The 20,007-nt window shown below is 45.3% G+C and overlaps 1 protein-coding gene across 35 annotated transcripts in view; it reads right to left on the bottom strand.

The window, feature by feature from the left end:
- Positions 1-1,875: 1,875 nt before the first annotated feature.
- tcf7l2 (transcription factor 7 like 2) overlaps positions 1,876-20,007 on the bottom strand; it is a 118,130-nt gene continuing 99,998 nt past the window's right edge. For 2 of the 35 annotated variants that reach the window (XM_082965806.1, XM_082965798.1), the window contains 9 exons: positions 18,566-18,668; positions 17,045-17,119; positions 11,898-12,035; positions 11,484-11,646; positions 11,132-11,239; positions 10,424-10,472; positions 9,630-9,680; positions 8,346-8,418; positions 1,884-2,904 (listed from right to left, as the gene is read on the bottom strand). In XM_082965806.1, the coding sequence (XP_082821932.1) occupies positions 2,442-2,904; positions 8,346-8,418; positions 9,630-9,680; positions 10,424-10,472; positions 11,132-11,239; positions 11,484-11,646; positions 11,898-12,035; positions 17,045-17,119; positions 18,566-18,668 (1,223 nt within the window). In that variant the 3' untranslated portion in view covers positions 1,884-2,441. Of the gene's footprint in view, positions 2,905-6,999; positions 7,062-7,701; positions 7,776-8,341; positions 8,419-9,629; positions 9,681-10,423; positions 10,488-11,131; positions 11,240-11,483; positions 11,671-11,897; positions 12,036-17,044; positions 17,120-18,565; positions 18,669-20,007 lie in introns of those variants that run through there. The other 33 variants (XM_082965823.1, XM_082965824.1, XM_082965812.1 and 30 more) reach the window with 32 other exon arrangements.

The following is a 20,007-nucleotide window of genomic DNA, read 5'->3' as shown; positions in this document are numbered from 1 at the left end:
AAGCAATGCATACAATGTCAATTATTTCCGATCACTATTTACAAATATCTGCTATGTTTACACTGATCTTAAAGAGAGCCATATCCCACATTGACTAAAGTGAAAACAGATGAGAGGGGCTGTTTATGATGACACAGGAGGGAACCCAACTCCTCTAAAGGTGGGTTTGGGTCAGTTTCACAAAGATTATTCATCACTATTCATCCTCTGCATTTATCAGTGCCAACCTTCTTTAACTCAAATATATTATCCATTTATATTGAACTCTACTTGCTTTTTGTTTGATAAAGAGAAATGCAAGGGTGCAACTCATTTTCATTGTACTTCTTTCAAAATCAAATAGTATTTCCTTGGAAGTAGCAAAGATGATCCTTGCTTTGGTGGTATTTTGAATAGTATATCATTTTTTCCCCCTGCCAAACACGTAGCTACTGATGCATACCCTTAACGTCAGTTTCCCAGACACAGATTAAGCTTAGTCCTGGACTAAAAAGCTATTTCAATAGATTCTCCATTGATTTTGACAATACTTTTTAGTCCAGGACTATGCTTAATCCATGTTTGGGGAAACCTGCTTTTAGTACCTTTACACTAGTGCAATCTTTCATCGAGTTGCTGCACTCACATATTCGATCACAAAAGTTAGACACAGATTGATCTGCACATACTAAGTCGCTTTTATTAATACAGAACTGCATGCTACAGAGACTGTACAGCATAAACATTGATTCATTACAAAAACATGGTTTTGGAACCATTTAAAATAACAGAAAAAAAAGGGAAAAAAATAAAATAAAAATAAGAGCATAAAATAGAACAGGAACATCACAGCCGTTAAGGAAACATTCAAAACTTTTCATCATTAGCATCTTATTAAACCAGAGAAGAAATCGACAGGTTACAGTCGTGTCATGTCAACTACAATGGTACCGAGTGGATGATTCTCTTGTAGCTTTTTTTTACGCCTCTTGCAACATCAACATGCCTATTTTTTCTATCTACCTATTTGTAGTAGTGTACTTAAAAGTGGCAGTTTGTGTATTTTTTTGTAGTTATTTCATAGTTTTTTATGAACCTCCTAATAATATACAGAATTTGGCCCATGTGGGTTTATACAGTATAATGTCTGTCTTTTTATCAGTTGAAATTTAAATTTGTATATTTGACAATTTGCTACCAAACACATTTGTTATAGCAACATTTATACTACATACATAGCAATCTATGTAACGTCACAGCAAAGTATGTAAAAAAAAATAAGAAAATAAAATAAAATAAACAAACACAACTGAAACCCCTACAGCGTGATTAGAGGCAGGAGAGAAAATTATCACAAAATTTGGCACGGAAAATCTGTACACAAATCTACAGTCCGGTAGAGATGGGACTGTGCAATAAAAAAGAAGGGCTTTAGACACTTCCCCAAACTACTGAAGACACGGTACCCACTGTCCCTTGGTGTTTCAAGTTTATTTTCTTCTTTTGTAAAATGGCTTATAGACGCATTTCTTGAAATGAAGTTGTGCATACCTCTGTGAAATCTACACAGTACATTGGGTGGAATCCAGGTTTTCAGTGAAGAAAAAAATGAAGTTTTTATATAGTTGCTTACGTTAAGAAAAAAATATTTATACAATGTATTATGAAAAAGAACAGATTTTAAAATGGACAACATACAAGATACAACAAGCAATCTCTAAAGCAATAAATACTACTGGTCCTAGCGTTGTGACATTTTGTATTGAATACCGTAACCCCCCACCCACCCCAATAGACCCCACCGTCTCCCTTCCAACCCCCCACCCACCCCACCTGACTCCACCCCCAAAGGTAAACAAAAAAAATAAAAAAGACAACGCAATGGAACGATGCACATTAACACAGTAACCCCGCCCCCCCAACCCACCCACCAAATAGTTCTGTACATTTAAAGAAGAACAAGTAACATCACAATTAAAGTTGTTCCTCAGTAAGAGAGGTGTCTCCACGATCCTCATACCCTCCAATGATTGGTTCGCAAGCTCGTATTTAATACAAATAATGAAGGAGAACCAACTCTTTCAAGAAAAGGGGTCATTGAATAGTCATCTAATCTACAATTTTTTATATCTGTCATTGAAACACGTTTAAGTGGAACTAAATAACAATTTTCTGTTTAACACTACAAAATAAAGAGAAGAACAGAAGTTCAGAAGAATTTTGGCAGATTCACAAAGCCATACTCTACAGCTCATTGGATTATTATTTCATTATAATATTTATATTTTTTTTCGATAATGATGGGTCAAATATTGACCAATGAACTTTGATAAAACAGTAACACATTTTCAAAGCCTTATGGCACAGAAACAGAAAAAAAGTTTGAACGAAACAAAGAGAAAAGAATGAAGGGTGCAGAGCTAGAAAAAGGGGAAGGAAGGAGGGAGTGAATGAGGAGGGATCTACTCTATAGACTTGGTAACGAGCGACAGAGGCTGAGGGGCCGTGGAGTTGGGGTGTAGCGAGTGGGAATGACACAGCGATGCTGCCAAGGGCCTGGCCAGGGCGGCGCCCGAGGAGCCCGGCTGCCGCGAGGACGAGACGTCGCCGTGCGCTCCGTTGTGCACTGCGCCAGGAGTTTTGCCCGCTGCAGCAGCAGAGTTTTCCAGCAGAACCAAAGATGGCGGAGGAGGATGCCCAGCCAGGAGGTGCCGGTGCGGGTAGTGGAGAGGCTGGTGGGCCGGTTTCATAGTCAGTGAGAGAGGTTGCATTTGTTCAGTCTGAGGTCTGGACTCTTTCGAGGAGGGGGAGGGGGCCACCGAGGAGGGGGAGGATGGGGGGGAGTCTAGTAAGCTGCCGTCCGAAGAGGGAGGACTGGCACAACTACCTTCACCTTGGATGTAGCGAATGCACTTTTTTTTTCTCCTGGAGATGGGGGACAGAGAAAGACAGTTTTTGTTTAGCATGACATCCCAGAACTGACAACAATCTGCTGGGCAATAGCCGAGCCTTAGCACTCAACGTAAATGCACCATCTTGTTTCACTGGCATTATGCATACCGTCGATGTCTTAAAGATAACATCTAAAACCTATTTCTGGGCGTTACATTATTGTTATTTTCTGGTGCATTTAAGTGGTTGCCAACACTACAGCCTGGCTGAGGATCAAGGCTACATGTGGCCTGCTCAGATTCCCAGGACATACACACAGTACACCAAACAGACAGACAGGATGATGAACGAGGAGAGGCAGCAGGAGGATGAAAATGATGGATGAGAAATGGATGAAGAATAAAGAAGAATGAAGAATGATTTTAGTGGCGAATCTCAAAACAACTCCCTTTATTGTTGCTATTTTCCCTCATCTTTTAAACGTTTCCTCACAGAGTTCTGATCTTTACTCAACCAAAGAGCTGGCCGTGGTGAAGAGCTACTGCCAGGATCAACCTGCTCTTCTGAGATACTAGTCCTCCCTCTCTCTCCCCTCCCTCCTCACTTCCCTCCACTATCCTGACTTCTCTCTCTCCCCTCCCTCCTCACTTCCCTCCACTATCCTGACTTCTCTCTCTCCTCCCTCTCCTCTACTATCCTGACTTATCTCTCTCTCGCTCCTCCACTATCCTGACTTATCTCTCTCTCTCTCCTCCACTATCCTGACTTCTCTCTCTCTCCTCCACTATCCTGACTTCTTTCTCTCTCTCCTCCCTCTCCTCTACTATCCTGACTTCTCTCTCTCTCTCTCCTCCACTATCCTGACTTCTCTCTCTCTCTCTCTCTCTATCCTCCTTCTCCTCCATTACCTGACTTCTCTCTCTCTCCTCCCTCTCCTCTACTACCCTGACTTCTCTCTCTCCTCCACTATCCTGACCTCTCTCTCCTCCCTCTCCTCTACTATACTGACTTCTCTCTCTCTCTCCTCCACTATCCTGACTTCTCTCTCCTCCCTCTCCTCTACTATCCTGACTTCTCTCTCTCTCTCTCCTCCACTATCCTTACTTCTCTCTCTCCTCCCTCTCCTCCACTATCCTGACTTCTCTCTCCTCCCTCTCCTCTACTATCCTGACTTCTCTCTCTCTCCTCCCTCTCCTCTACTACCCTGACTTCTCTCTCTCCTCCACTATCCTGACTTCTCTCTCTCCTCCCTCTCCTCTACTATCCTGACTTCTCTCTCTCCTCCACTATCCTGACTTCTCTCTCCTCCCTCTCCTCTACTATCCTGACTTCTCTCTCTCTCTCTCCTCCACTATCCTTACTTCTCTCTCTCTCCTCCCTCTCCTCCACTATCCTGACTTCTCTCTCCTCCCTCTCCTCTACTATCCTGACTTCTCTCTCCTCCCTCTTCTCTACTATCCTGACTTCTCTCTCCTCCACTATCCTGACTTCTCTCTCCTCCCTCTCCTCCACTATCCTGACTTCTCTCTCCTCCCTCTCCTCCACTATCCTGACCTCTCTCTCCTCCACTATCCTGACTTCTCTCTCTCCTCCACTATCCTGACTTCTCTCTCTTCCCTCTCCTCTACTATCCTGACTTCTCTCTCTCTCTCCTCCACTATCCTTACTTCTCTCTCTCTCCTCCCTCTCCTCCACTATCCTGACTTCTCTCTCCTCCCTCTCCTCTACTATCCTGACTTCTCTCTCCTCCCTCTCCTCTACTATCCTGACTTCTCTCTCCTCCCTCTCCTCTACTATCCTGACTTCTCTCTCCTCCCTCTCCTCTACTATCCTGACTTCTCTCTCCTCCACTATCCTGACTTCTCTCTCCTCCCTCTCCTCCACTATCCTGACTTCTCTCTCTCTTCCACTATCCTGACTTCTCTCTCTCCTCCACTATCCTGACTTCTCTCTCTCCTCCCTCTCCTCCACTATCCTGACTTCTCTCTCTCCTCCCTCTCCTCTACTATCCTAACTTCTCTCTCCTCCCTCTCCTCCACTATCCTGACTTCTCTCTCCTCCCTCTCCTCCACTATCCTGACTTCTCTCTCCTCCACTATCCTGACTTCTCTCTCTCCTCCACTATCCTGACTTCTCTCTCTCCTCCCTCTCCTCCACTATCCTGACTTCTCTCTCCTCCCTCTCCTCCACTATCCTGACTTCTCTCTCCTCCCTCTCCTCCACTATCCTGACTTCTCTCTCTCCTCCACTATCCTGACTTCTCTCTCTCCTCCACTATCCTGACTTCTCTCTCTCCACCCTCTCCTCCACTATCCTTCCTTCTCTCTCTGTCTCTCCTTTGCTTAGAGGGGAGAGTTTGGATGCTGAGGTAAGAGGTTAGGGGGATCCCCACTACGCTGCACCTGCCCCTAAGACATGTGTGTATGAAGGTCACGTTATAATGGTTGCATTTCTGCTCGGGTCATGATTCTCCCCTGTCTGGCACGCCTGCAGCCAACCCATCTCGCTCTGTGGAACGGCCCACAATGCAACTGCACTGAGCTATCACTCAAGGGGGGGGGGGGCTGTGCACGTGCTATGTTCATATGGGGTGCAGGGAGGCAAGGATGGACAGAGGGGGGAGCCTCTGTCCACCTCGATTCACCCTGACATCAACAACTCCTTATCACAAGGTCTGTGCATGCCTCGAGGGCAAATACACTGTGGTTCAGACTGTGTTGCTAGCTCACAGGGACAATGAGCAAGAAGGAGAAAGAACAGAATTGGGAGGTGGGGAGGGAGGGAGGCGGGCAGAAGTGAGTGATAGAAACGATGCTTTGGTTCAGCTAGCCTTCACTGTTCTATCGTTCAATCAAGGGTAAGGCCTGTTTGTCAAGTCATACCCTGCCTGTACTCCTTCAGGTAAAGGGTTCACACAAATACTGTGAGAGAGAATGAGATGGGAAAAAAGAGGGGGGGGGGGTCGATCAGTGAGAACTGATAAGAGGAATGAAGAGAAAGGGAGAGTGCGGAAGAAAAATATATATTTGGACAACCACACATACTTTACACTGATGGCATGCTGGACAAAAAGGCATGCACTTGTGAGATTTAACAATTAAACAAAGAGAACAAGCACACAACATTGACCCACGAGAAAGAGTAAAACCACAGGGAAATGTCAACTGAAAAGCAAGGGAAAGGGAGTTGAGATGTCTGCTTGGCTGTCGAAGACCCTGTATGAGTATTGTGTGGTACTATTATTACTGCCAGTGCCAGCCTGTATCTCTTCCTCTGCCAGTGCCAGCCTGTATCTCTTCCTCTGCCAGTGCCAGCCTGTATCTCTTCCTCTGCCAGTGCCAGCCTGTATCTCTTCCTCTGCCAGTGCCAGCCTGTATCTCTTCCTCTGCCAGTGCTGAAGTGATAACTGCCTGTCAAACCGCTTCAAATGAGCTAATATAATTTTTTCTTTAACAGACATATCGATTGATAGTATGTGCCTGTGTAACATATTGATTTCCCCGTCTCCAGGGGAATTACGCCAGATGCATCTTTCAGGAAATGGAGCCCGGTGGGGTCTGTTAACCTCTCGGCTCCTTAAACGAAGCAGGATTTATCCCTGGCTATTTCCAAGCCCGGCCCACTGACACCCCGCTGCTGCCCTACTCATCATCTACCCGTTACGTTCATAGACTAGATCAGGAAGTATGTCATCCCGATATCAATGTGATCAACTGTTTACGCCTTATTTTCAATCTGGAACAGCACTACTGTAGAAACTGAGTGTGGAGTATTGCTAAGTGAGTTCAGCAGGCCTTGTGGATGACTTTAATTGGATGTTGAATTCAACTGGACACCATATGAAATCAACCTTTAGAATTGGTGACTTGGTAAGATAACTCAATATCTTATGAGCTGTTTTCTTTGAGGCAATGACAAAATGCCAGATAGACTTTCTGTAGTAATAACCACAGCTCAATATTGATAACAAAAAGGAGAAAAATGAAATGTATTGATAGGTCGCATGCCCTGGGTTGACCATGGTGATGCAGAGTATCAAATGGAGCGTCACAATGGTCAGGGTAGAGGTGGGGACACAGTGCAAACCAGACACGGAGAAGGGTATTACTTAACAGAAACAGATACCTACCATGAAAATATTCCCAATTCAAAGACTGCTTGTGTCAGAACAGAAAGACAACAGGTAGGGACTAATTAAGGGTTATTAGAGAGGAGTTTGGAGGAAGAAGAAGAGGAGGAGGTGGAGGAGGAGGAGGAGGAAGAGGGCATAGAAGAAAGTCACTCTGGTGCCCTCTGAGAAGCAGGGCAAACCTTAGCACGACAAGGTTATCAAGAAGGCCAATTCAGACAGACACTTAAAACAGTTAGAATGTCAGGCACTTAAAATACAGCCTGGATAGAAAATGGATTTCAACCTTTCAACTTGCCAGAAGAATAGTATCATAAACCATAAACGTATTCCTTTTTAAAATTACATTACAACAAAAAGGCCCAAAGTTCTCCTAAATTTGATTGTGTACCATGTTGCAACAAGGATCTTCCCTTACAATGTTATAATTGCGGAGGTAGAGTACAAATGACGCTAGTAAATCCATTTTCTGCGACTGGGCTTCTAGTTTTCAACGAAAATAAGTGAAATGACCTGCTAGAAGAAGTTCTAGCAGAAAATCACCGATTCAGGAAAAGGAACAGGTAGAATGACGGTGTCATCAATTAACACATTGAAGGAAACATAACACACATCTGTTTTAGACGGACGTCTTGAGAAGACGTAAGAGAAGGAAGTGATTGTCATTACGGTTGTCCTCCCGTAGATACTACAGGGGTATACCTGCATGGTTTGCACCAGAAACTCAGCTGGTCAAGCCCGAACAAGGCACGACACTTCTTTGGGGCATTTGCGTCTGTTAGCCACACACAAACGATACAAAAACATAGAAAATGGACACGTCATTGGACAGACAACATATAGCCAAGGCTTAGGTTTGGGCTGCCAACACTGGGACCTCCTCCACACAGACCAGGCCATCGCATCTCCAACTCCTCTCAGACCCAGTCTGATGAGTCCTGTCCCTCATTATGAGAATATGCCCTATAGGACCCACCCAACCCCACATCTATATGCTGCAATTTAGACTTGGGTACAGACAAACACCACTCACACCAACACACACACACACACACACACACACACACACACACACACACACACACACACACACACACACACACACACACACACACACACACACACACACACACACACACACACACCCTGTTAGCCCTGTTCCCAAACACCAACACAACTAGAGGCAGGCCAGACTAGCAGGGCTGGGTTGGAGGAAGAGTTGGGAGGTGGCGACAACCTGGCGAAGGAAGGAGAGTGGGAGGCGGGGAGGGAAGGAGGAAGTCCCAGCTCAGAGAGCAGCCGTCACCTGGCCCCCGGCGTTCACGCCAGCACACACCATACACACCTGCACGGGCCACACCAGTTATTCTGCTGATCGAGCCCAAAGCGCGCTCGACACTTCTTAGGAGCGCTCAGGTCTGATGCCACAACAGGGAGGGAAGCCAGCAGACAGGAGGAAGAATAACCAAAAGGGGGGGAAGACAAAGAGGAGAGAAATAAAGGAGAAAAAAAACGGAAACCAGTGAGTCTGTGAGTTTCGTAATCGTGGCATATCTAGCTAATTTCCCCCCTAATTAAAAAGATGCAGTATGTCTTTACAGAAAGGACTGTCAGAAGACACAGTTAGTCTTTCAGACATTAGTAATCAAACCGCAAGCAAAAAGCGAACAAGTGCATAAATGTGCAAAGATTAAGTCAAACGAAAGGATAGTCATTTCCACTTTAATAGAAGGCTTAAGCCAATAAAAAGGATCATACGTATTTGTTAAAGGAGCAGAATATGATGGGGACAATAATGCAGACTTGATTACATTTCTGCTAAGTGCCATTCATAGTTATACTTTTTATCGCCATATTTGAGAAGGAGAGGCTAGAGGTGGTAGGTAGGAAGAGGCAGCAGTATCAGACTGTTACACTAAGTGGAGGTTTGGGTTAGTCTCAGCCAGGGAAAGCATTAAAGGGTTAAACCCTACTGAATGCAGCAAGGGCACTACTACTGTACTTAGACCTGAATTCAAACACCTGACACACGGTTTTCTACCATAGTGGCTTAATAATAAAAATGTAGAGCAAAGTGACAGCTGGGTCAAAGGAGGAATCCTATGGTGAGTAAATCCAGGCCTTAGTTTGAGCAGAGACCGCGAAGAAGGGGAATAGGCAAACTCATTCTGGCCCAGGGAAAGGCACAAGCACAGCTACTGAAGCAAATAGATTAAGGAGGTTTACCCTGACTGACGTAAAATCTCTGGGTCATACTCAACATTAAGATTACTTTAACTTAACAGCCACCACTAGAAATATATACAACATATGGATTTGGCCAAATGGGGAAGATTGTTCTAGAATAAATGGCTTAAACACAGAAGCGTCATTAAATAAATATGTAAGTATATAAAATAAAACATACTTTTGCTAGTACAAATAAAATGGCCGAATATATAAACATAAGAAACATTTTAAGAAAGAAAGCAGCAAACAAAGCATATAACATCCTTCAGAATATTGCATTTAGCTTAGTAAAATGTATTTTAAATATAATATATTTCACATGCATAGATAAATACATCATAAACTAAAAAGAGAGAAAAAAAACAAATGAGTAATTTAAGACTCAAAATGACATTAGCACCTGTAATCGGAGGGAGTGAAAGGCAAGGGTTGGGAAAATATTCTCTGTGTTCTGAAAAAAAGAACAGATGGAGAGGCCTTCAAGAGGGGATCCGTCACGTAAACGAGCGTAAAATACAGTTTCATATGCCGCATTTCTCCTTCTCAACTCACAATATGGAATATCAGAAGAATATGAATATTAAGAATATAAAATGAAGAAGTAACAGAATTAGTAAACCTCCTTAATTTTAAGAAGTGGGTGATTTTTTCCCCCCTTTTTTGGGGTGATTAAAAAGCATGCATGAAAACAAGCAGGGGCGGCCCAGGTTACAGACACACAAGCACAGTCTATCTGCAGGCCACAGGCATTATAACACACAGACACACAACACTGGCAAAGTTAATGTTAATGACTTTCGCAACGCTTCAATTTCACATTCTCAAAACACACATATCAACGTTTCATAAATGCTGGGGGGCAAAGTGTGTTGAGGGGGGGGTCGGCAGGGAGGGGGAGGGGCGAGGCTGGGGAAGGGAGGGGGTCATGCATATTCAACGTTATTAGCTGGGGAAGGCTATGGGAGGGGGTGGGGAATGGAAGGAGGGGGTAACAAGCAAGTCTACCATTTAAATATTGCATTACGTGTAGCATAACTACGTAGTAGAAAAAAACGAGCACAACAACACCAAAATAAAATAAAAAGCAGTAGAGGGAGAAAAAAAACGGGCTAGACTATTATCTTGTAAGATGTCAACACAGTCCTGAACACATGAAGGGTCTCCTAATAGGAGAGAGAACTGCCGCTCACTTACCATTGCCCTCTCCTGGCTGCTTATCCCTTTTCCTCTTCTTCTTCTTGCCCTGTTGGTTAGCCGCCAAAACAAGAGAAATAGACAGGAACCTTAGTTATTATATTGCAGAAGACCTGACACGTGAAATTAAAACGGGCCCATTTTTCTGTTTGTTTATGTATTCATTCATTCTCTCACTCTTTCTCTGCCCGCCGGTTTTAACTGCCACTGCAAGACATTGCAGAATTTCCCCTTCTCCCTTTCTGTATTTTTTTTCTCTCTCTTGTTCTTTTGTTGTAATCTTTTGACTTATTTTCCTCTCGTTTAGTGACCATCGTAGAGGCTTTGTTGGTTTCTAGCGAGGGAGTCAGATTTGCAGAATGCTTTGTGCAGGCTGAGAGGAGTCAAAGTTTCACTGGCCAACCTGACCTTTGCAGGGGTGTACGATGACGCCTGAACTGCTGGACGCACAGCAAACGCTGGGAGAGAAACTTCCTATCAGCATCAGAATTCCAGGGACTTTAGACCCTGTTTTATATAGCCCAGCAAATCTACTGTAAAGTATATTGGAGATTCCATTGGCTAAGGTGTCTAGGGAAGCAGTCAACAGGCATTGCTAGCGAGGTGAGCTCTCAGCTCAGACAGAACAGTAAGAGCACTCATCCCAGACACACGTCCTTGTGGAGGGGAGAAGTACAGGAGGTACGTGTTGAAAACTTAAAAACTTACATAGTTATCTCGTGCGGACCAGCCGGGGTAGAGCTGCATGTGAAGCTGTCGCTCTTTCCTGGCCAGCTCGTAGTATTTCGCCTGCTCCTCTCGTGTTAGGGCGTGCCACTACAGACAGACACGTGGAAAGAGAGAGGGAGGGGAAGACAGGGGGAAGGACATAATAGAAAGAGAAGAGTGCAAAAAGTGTCAACAGTAGAAGAAGACAGTGTTCAGTCAAGAGCAGTGAGAAGTAGAGACAAACTAAGACATGTTTCCCTTGTCTACCAGACCCAGTAGCAGGCCTATAGTCAACTAAACCATACAGCGTGTGGGTCTGTGTCTATGGCGGTGCCGTCTCTCTCTCTCTCACCCTTCGTCCCAGTATCTGGTTAATGGCGGCGCTCTCTTTCAACGTGCACTCGGCCACCACCTTGGCCCTCATCTCCTTCATGTAGAGCATAAAGGCGTTCAGCGGCTTCTTGATGTGGGGCTGCTTCTTCTTCTCGTCCTCCTTTTTCGAGTCCTGGTGTTTCCTGTGGAGCGTGTACAGTATAGTACTGTATGGTTGGCAAATACCCAGAATTGGTATTAAACAGCTTATTGTAATGGTAGAATTTAAAACAACAATACCAGTGGCAAGTTTTCCTCTACTGCTGTTTAGTTTACAATGGTAAAAATAAGCAGAGGTGAGTGTGTGTGTGTGTGTGTGTGTGTGTGTGTGTGTGTGTGTGTGTGTGTGTGTGTGTGTGTGTGTGTGTGTGTGTGTGCAGATGTGTGTACTCACGAGCTGTTGAGGCCGATGTCGCTGTGGGAGGACTCTTGCTTGACGTTGGGCGTGACGATGGCGGGGTGGGGGATTCCGGTCTGGTGCAAACTGTGGTGAGGTGGGACCATGTGGTGAGGGAACCTGGAGGACAGAAAACTGTGTAAATCGTCAGAGTGGACACGTGTGAAATGGAAGATGGACACATGTAGACACAAACAGAGACAGAGTATGCTCACTCGAGCATTCGTACAGACGTGCACTTGTTGGCGTGCTGTATAGGGCCGAATCCTAACTTGAGGTTCGAGCGGGAAAGTTGGATTTTTGTACAAATCTGTCATTGAGATTCAATGCATGACTTACACAAAAGTTTGAGTTTCGCACGCGCACATCAAGAAAGGATTCGGTCCATGAGTATCACAGAATTTGTATCTCACGATCACATAGAAGCAGTTACCCAGTACACACACACACTATACATCACAAGTCATATTTCATAATATTCATTTTAAAAATGAGAGCTGTTTTGTTTTGAAGTGGGAAGAGTTTCAAATGGAAGGACAGGACAGTCATTTTCTGCCAAAATGGCCCATACAGACACTTCAACTGTAATGGGTTTTAACAAGTCCTCGCATGCTTCTATAATTGAGCCAAAATAGTGACTTCCTCCAATGGCAAGTCAGTGTTTAGTGCTGCCACCCTTCTCTGGACTGTGGATGACAAATACAAGTTCCAGAATGTCTTGACCCCTTTACAATGTGGCAAACTACAGGTTTGTGGGGTCTTATGCCAATCTGTAGAGTAAACTGATGTCAAAACTGAGGTCATGTTTAAACATCTTCAGCTCCTAGGCCTTAGCTTTAACCATGGGCAAGGCACCTTTTTCTGTGTTAGGCCTAGGCCTATTCCATTGGGCCTCATGCTAGATTCCATTGGGCCTCATGCTAGATTCCACTGGGCCTCATGCTAGATTCCACTGGGCCTCATGCTAGATTCCACTGGGCCTCATGCTAGATTCCACTGGGCCTCATGCTAGATTCCATTGGGCCTCATGCTAGATTCCACTGGGCCTCATGCTAGATTCCATTGGGCCTCGTGCTAGATTCCATTGGGCCTCGTGCTAGATTCCACTGGGCCTTGTGCTAGATTCCATTGGGCCTCGTGCTAGATTCCATTGGGCCTCGTGCTAGATTACACTGGGCCTTGTGCTAGATTCCACTGGGCCTCATTCTAGATTCCATTGGGCCTCATTCTAGATTCCATTGGGCCTCATGCTAGATCCGGATTACTAATGGTGTTATTCTTTATCCCCATATTCTACATCTTCATAACACTAGTATCATTAGCTACACTGATTGAGGGCAATAACCCGCATCTATGGATTCACTTCACAGAGCAATGAGCAACACAATTGTGTGTGTGATGAGTGAGTGAGAGTAATTATGTCTATGTAAGATTATTTGAATGTGAGTGTAGAGTATATATATGCCTCAGCTACGCATGACCATACACAAATTGTAGAAAAAGAGTGGAGGATGAAGGAGGGGGAAAAAGGAGGAATAATTTATTATTTTTCTTTTTTAACGGCTCATTATCTGGATGTGTCTGGCTGCATGGCTTGGAGCCAGAATATAATGATGAGCATCAGGTCGCCAGGAACAACTCGTTTCTGTTGCAGGCGATCTCTGGGGAGTGTGTTTTCTCTCTCTCTCCCGCTGCTGCTCTTCTCTCTCGCTGCTCTTCTCTCCTCCCTACTCCTCTCTTCATCATTGACACGTTTGTGTTTGTGCCATGTCATCTGCTGTGGGGACAGTGGCTGCAGATCAGCCATCATTAGGCCGCTGCATTTCCCCTACTTTCTCTCTTTTTCCTTCCTTCTCCCTTTGTGCCTTTTTTTATCTTCTTCCTTCTCTACTTTCCTCCTCCTTCCTGTCCCCTCACCTCCTCACTCCCTCCCAACCTCCCTCCCCCCAGCTGCCACCGCGTGGCCCAGGTTATGGTTAAAACATGACGGCCATCCCTTTGATGTGCGGGGGCATCATCCAGCCTCATCAGCACAGAACAGTGCCTTGGCCCAATTTAGCCAACAGAGGGGGAGAGAGAAAGAGAGAAGGAGCCCCCAACCCCCAGGCTCGTACGTCTCAATCTGAAAGACAGGGATGGGGGTGGGTCATTGGCTGCAACAGAGGCCCAGTGTCAGCCAGGGCCGTTTAATTGCCAATGCGAGGCGGTATCCCCGTGCCTGGTTAATGTATAATGACTCGCCCAGCGCACTTTCCCTTCCACACAAAAAAAAAGGTCTGAGAGGTAGCGAGTGAGAGAGAGAGAGGGGTGAGGGAGGAACATATCAAAGGGCAGGGGGCGAGAGGCCTACACTTCCTCCCATGTGTCACACACAGGTCTGCCAGATATGAAGGACCTGTATGGCTCCAACCCCATTATTCAAATCATGTATTTTCATTTGCTCCATCCACTGACTCTGCTCTCTCCTGCTCGCCTTTTTCCTTCCTGAGAATGTATTTTTTAACAGGTCCTGGGGGTAAGGTGCTCATTGAGGGGGTGCAATGTACGAAAGTGAGACTCACCCTCTGCATCCTAATCGGGCCGGTATGTGGCACTAGGGGAATGTTCTCTTGTTAAGATCTGGCTACCCAGTGAAATACAGGACCAGGACATCTCAATCACTCAGGCCTCATGTAATTGTTAAATATTACTGCACTGGGCCTCCCGAGTGGCGCAGTAGTCTAAGGCACTGCATCGCAGTGCTAGCTGTGTCACTAGAGATTCTGGATTTGAGTCCAGGCTCTGTCGCAGCCGGCCGCGACCAGGAGACCCATGGGGCGGCGCACAATTGGCCCAGCGTCGTCAGGGTTAGCGGGGAGGGTTTGGCCGGCAGGGATTTCCTTGTCCCATTGCGCACTAGCGACTCCTGTGGCGGGCCGGGCGCAGTGCATGCTGACACAGTCGCCAGGTGTACGGTGTTTCCTCCGACACATTGGTGCGGCTGGCTTCCGGGTTAAGTGGGCATTGTGTCAAGAAGCAGTGCGGCTTGGTTGGGTTCTGTTTCGGAGGACGCACGGCTCTCGACCTTCACCTCTCCCGAGTAAAATTTGATTTGATCATTAGACAAGGACTGGACTTTATAACTACTGGCTGTCTTGAGGCATATTTAAGCAAGAAAGCCCTTTAAAAGCCAAGACACAATTCCCTAATTCTGTTTAAAAAATGTTGCTTCCGAAACCCTGTCATATACACAATTATCCAAACCTTTCAACTCTGCACCATTTATCTATGCCTTTGACAACCCAAATGGCCATATTTTTTTGTCAAATCCCCCATTGCAGTTTTAACAAGGACGTGCTAAATCCCCTTTCTCCAGAGACGGAGACCTCCACCTATTCAGCTATGCTAATTCAATTAGGTCTCATCAGAACGCATTAGCTCTCCCCAGCCCCACAGCCAATCCCCCTAGCCCCCATCCAGCAGATTCAATTAGCCTCGCTGAAAATAACATGATCACAATGTAGAGGCCGTCATTAGAGCTGAATTAGCTGTCACTTAAAGCACAGGTCCACTAGACGCTGCCAGACCTCGGTTAGTCTGGCTGCCCGGCTCTACCAGAAACCAGAACACCCTGACTGCACCGGACAGCAGGGCAACCAGGGCTGGGCTGGGGAGAGGGGGGCAACGTCTGCTTTAAGGGAGTCGCTGGGAGTGGAAGAGGGATCCAATAGATGGGTAGCGATTATAAATGAGAGCCTTTATAATAACCCTGTTATAACCAGGCTGTGTTACAGTGAACAGTCGCTAAAGCCACGAGCGAGCCTGGATCAACGTGATGATGAAAACGATCAACCTAAATGTGTAAGTGTTGGGTATTAATGAAGAATACATGTGAAGATATACATGTTCAATGTAAGGCTAACCAAGAAAGAGGACAAACTAAGAGCTATTGGCTAACATATCCTCTTTTTTTAACAATGTGAATGTGCTATTCTGCTTTTAATTAAAAGCAGCGTTCAAGATCTGTGTGCGTGTGAGTGAGAGAGCGAGAGATGAGGAACCCGAGTGCACACAAACGTGTTCAATGTCAAAACACTAATGGCGTGAGGTACTATTTCACAACATTAACCTTACTATACCCCATTCGAGGCCTCCCTCTCTCTCTCCTTTCCTCCTTCGCTCACACTTATCCATCAATGTCACAGAGGTTTGAACAGTCGACCCTGCTTTTCCAATCAGCCTGTAATGAAACTGAAGTTTGGCCTGGATCCTAGTTCCAAACTCTCTAGCTGCCTGCACTGAAATGCCTGTGAATACTGCTCTGGGCTGGGGGAGAGGGACATGGGGAAAGAGCAGCCACACAAATCATGGGGTACTTGTCATCCACAGTTAACTCTTCCCACATTCCATTCAATACAGAGTATTGGGAGAACCAGGCCCAGTTCAAAACACATAACGCAGCAACAACAATGCAGAGTAGTATAGCACAGTCCCCGGGGGAACTGGGCCCAGTTAAAAACGTATAACACAAAAACAAACATTTGTGTGTCCAGAGCTCTCCCCTTGAGCTGGACCCTAATGGGCCCAACAAAGAACTAACCGAGTGTCAAGCCCCAGCATGCATCATTCTCTCCTTTTAAGTGTATAGACGTTTATATATCAACGTGTCTGGTTGTTTAAAAACTAGCAGCAAGGACATGCCCCGTCCATTACAGATGTGGCTGACATGCAGCTAGGGTAAATGTTCTTCGGGGGCCTCATTAGCTCGAAAGTGATACATATAATTAATATTTCAACACATTAGTGGGGGACACTGGAGGATTGGCCTTTTGAGCGTGGAGACGGGAGTGTGCACTCTCCACGTCACAGCCTCCTCCTGTGTGTGTGTGTGTGTGTGTGTGTGTGTGTGTGTGTGTGTGTGTGTGTGTGTGTGTGTGTGTGTGTGTGTGTGTGTGTGTGTGTCTGTGTGTGTGTGTGTGTGTGTGTGTGTGTGTGTGTGTGTGTGTGTGTGTGTGTGTGTGTGTGTGTGTGTGTGTGTGTCTGTGTGTGTGTGTGTGTGTGTCTGTGTGTGTGTGTGTGTGTGTGTGTGTGTGTGTGTGTGTGTGTGTGTGTGTGTGTGTGTGTGTGTGTGTGTGTGTGTGTTTATCTCCCAAAGCTCAACTCACCTTTGCATGGATGCGTTGACAGTGAGTGCAGTCGGGTAGGGGTGTCTAAAACCCTGGTAAACAGGTTGACCTTGCCTAGGAGAAGGACAAAGAAGAGAGGGAGGTAAAGAAACATGGTTGATGGAAGTAGAAGAGGTAAAGCCCTCTCCCTCTCTCCCTGATCGCAGGCCTCTTTATTCTCATTTGATCAGGACTAAAATCTAGGGGATTGCAGAGTGCGGATCAAAGGAGAGGCAAACTCCGAACAATTTGAATGCCACAAATCTGATACGAATGGCTAATTAAATTTCATAACCCTTCGCTCGGTGTCGACGGAGAGGGGGCCCCTTCCTCCCCGAGCTGAAACTAGGTGTTTTGTTGTGATAATTAAAGACGAAGCGCAACTCTTTAATGGAGCCATCACGCTAATTGAGGTCAACACATCTAAAGACAAACAATAATGAATGTAAATTTATACCAAAATAAAGTGCAGCAAATCAAAGGGTGCCGCGGCTGCACTCGGGACCTCTCCCGGTATTTAGATTGCGGTGAGAAAACATTAAATTAACAGAGCTTAATTTGTAGCCTTTTGTCATATTAACAAGTGTTGACAAGAGTCACCCAGGGATAGCCCCCATGTGGAATTGTGGGTAAAATACGGGCAATCACGGTTCATTGCTCTAATTGGACAATACAGACATGCAAAATAGCATTCGACACAAAGTTGGGGTTGGAAGGGGGTTTAGGAAACCGCAGTGTGCTTCTGTGGCCCATGAGTCAGTCCATTGCTTGAATGTATAAACTGGAGACACCAGTAGAGAGGGAGACTTAGCCATTCTCTCTGCAATGTGGTCAGCTAGGAGTCAAATAAGTGCCTGATCAAAATTGAGAGGACCCAGTTTGAGATAAGTGGATACAGAGTTTTCCCTATGCATTTACATTTACATTTACATCATTTAGCAGACGCTCTTATCCAGAGCGACTTACAGTAGTGAATGCATACATTTCATACATTTTTTTTTTTTTTTCTGTGCTGGCCCCCCGTGGGAATCGAACCCACAACCCTGGTGTTGCAAACACCATGCTCTACCAACTGAGCTATGCGCTCAGCTTATGATGTTGCCAGTCTGGAAAATACTGAAACCAAGCTATATTAGCATACACAACAAACCAGAAGACATTGCCTCTGACGGATAACTATTTTACGTTATATCTACTACATTAGAGATGCTGATTTTACATCATAATGTACTACAGAACTTAACGCTCTTAATCTACATCTATACATAGTTACAAACAACGACACCAGCGCATGCTTGGAGTACTACAACATGCTTAATGACAGGTATTTGGTATTTTATTAGGATCCCCATTATCTGTTGCAAAAGCAGCAGCTACACTTCCTGGGGTCCACACAAAACAGGAAACACAATACAGAATGACATAATACAGAACATCATAAGACAAGAACAGCTCGAGGACAGAACTACATACATTTAAGGGACGGGTCATTAAGAAAGAGAGTAATAAAATGTTGCTTACTGTGGTACTAACCACCCGAGCGGATGGGGGATCTGGCCTACAGCACCAGGTGAGAGAGGGTAATAGGGAGATATGTCTGGGTGTTGTGGAGGCCTTGGAATTCCTGGAGAGAAAGAGAGAGAAAGGGTAGAGGGACAAAGAGAGGGAGAGGGCAAACAGTTATCAAATTGTTCCCAACATCGCAGTCCCCCCCCCCCCCCCCACAACCAAAATAAAAGTCAGTGTTAAATTAATCCTTTGTGAGTTTCACAATTGAACAAAGTAGACATCACTGGAAGCTGGGTGGGTAGGGAGGAGGAGGAGGTGCGGTTGCGCCCGCATGTTCACAGTGCTAAATCACACGTCCTGATCAAAGCTGTTCCAAGTCAGGCGGTACGGTGGCATAGCGTGTTGAGAGAGACCGAGAGAAAGAAAGAGGGGGGGAAACTACCCCAACATGATCCTGTCACATTAGTCTCCTATTGAATGAGAGGATTAACATGGTGTGATAATTGAGGTTTAGAAGCTAACATAACAAACGATATGTACAGTCTCATACAGATGAAATTGACATCTGTTCCTTTAGAGGGCTGCAGGTAGAGCTTAACTCTAAAATAAACCGGGTCTGACCCAGCAAGTTATCTGACTGTCATAAGCATGAATGAAGTGATGTTATAACCGTCTCTTCGTGTTATTCATGACCAGATTGTTTCATAGCTTGTCGGCTTACCCAATATACTGTGTTACATGTTGTATTAGCCTAGCTGTCTTCAACTGACATAGGCTCTTATGACTGTCTATGACACCTATTATGACATGCCTATGTCATTATCAAGTAGGTCTTATAAATAGGGGCCCTTGGTCTCCTGCTTCTCTTTAGCAGAAGTATTTATGTTCCACTATTCATCTTCATGTTTAACAAAGATGAACAGTGACAGATGTCCTACATAAGGACAGCTCTCGCAGAGGGCGAAACGATCACACGTTTGCCAATGTCGCTTTCACTTACTGTGGCAGCTGACAGAAAAAGAAAACACGCACACAAGTCCCCCAAAACATTAGGTCTCCAAAGGTCTGTCGTAAAAATAACTCGCTCAAGACCAAAAAAGGAGAAATAGAGAAAGCAAAGAAATAATGGCTTTCCCATTTTTCCAGTGTTGAGCGTTAAAACGCGACAAGGAAGTGTTTGAATTCCACTGACAGACAGCATAGCAGAGGAACTTTTATTTTCTCCGGTGTCACGACTTCCACCGAAGGTGGTTCCTCTCCCTGTTCGGGCGGTGCTCGGCGTCACCGGCCTACTAGCCATCACCGATCCTTTTCCGTTTGTTTTGTCTGATTCTTTCACACCTGGTTTCATTTGCCTTAATTTCTGTGTGTATAATTACCCCCTGCCTAGGTTTGTGCGGGATTATTCATGTGATGTTGCTCGTTAACCTGTTTGGGATAGGGGGCAGTATTTT

The sequence above is a fragment of the Salmo salar genome, chromosome 19 (genome assembly GCF_965601325.2).
Source record: "Salmo salar chromosome 19, fSalSal1, whole genome shotgun sequence".
Lineage (NCBI taxonomy): Eukaryota > Metazoa > Chordata > Actinopteri > Salmoniformes > Salmonidae > Salmo > Salmo salar.
This window is presented reverse-complemented; position numbering and strand designations above follow the sequence as displayed.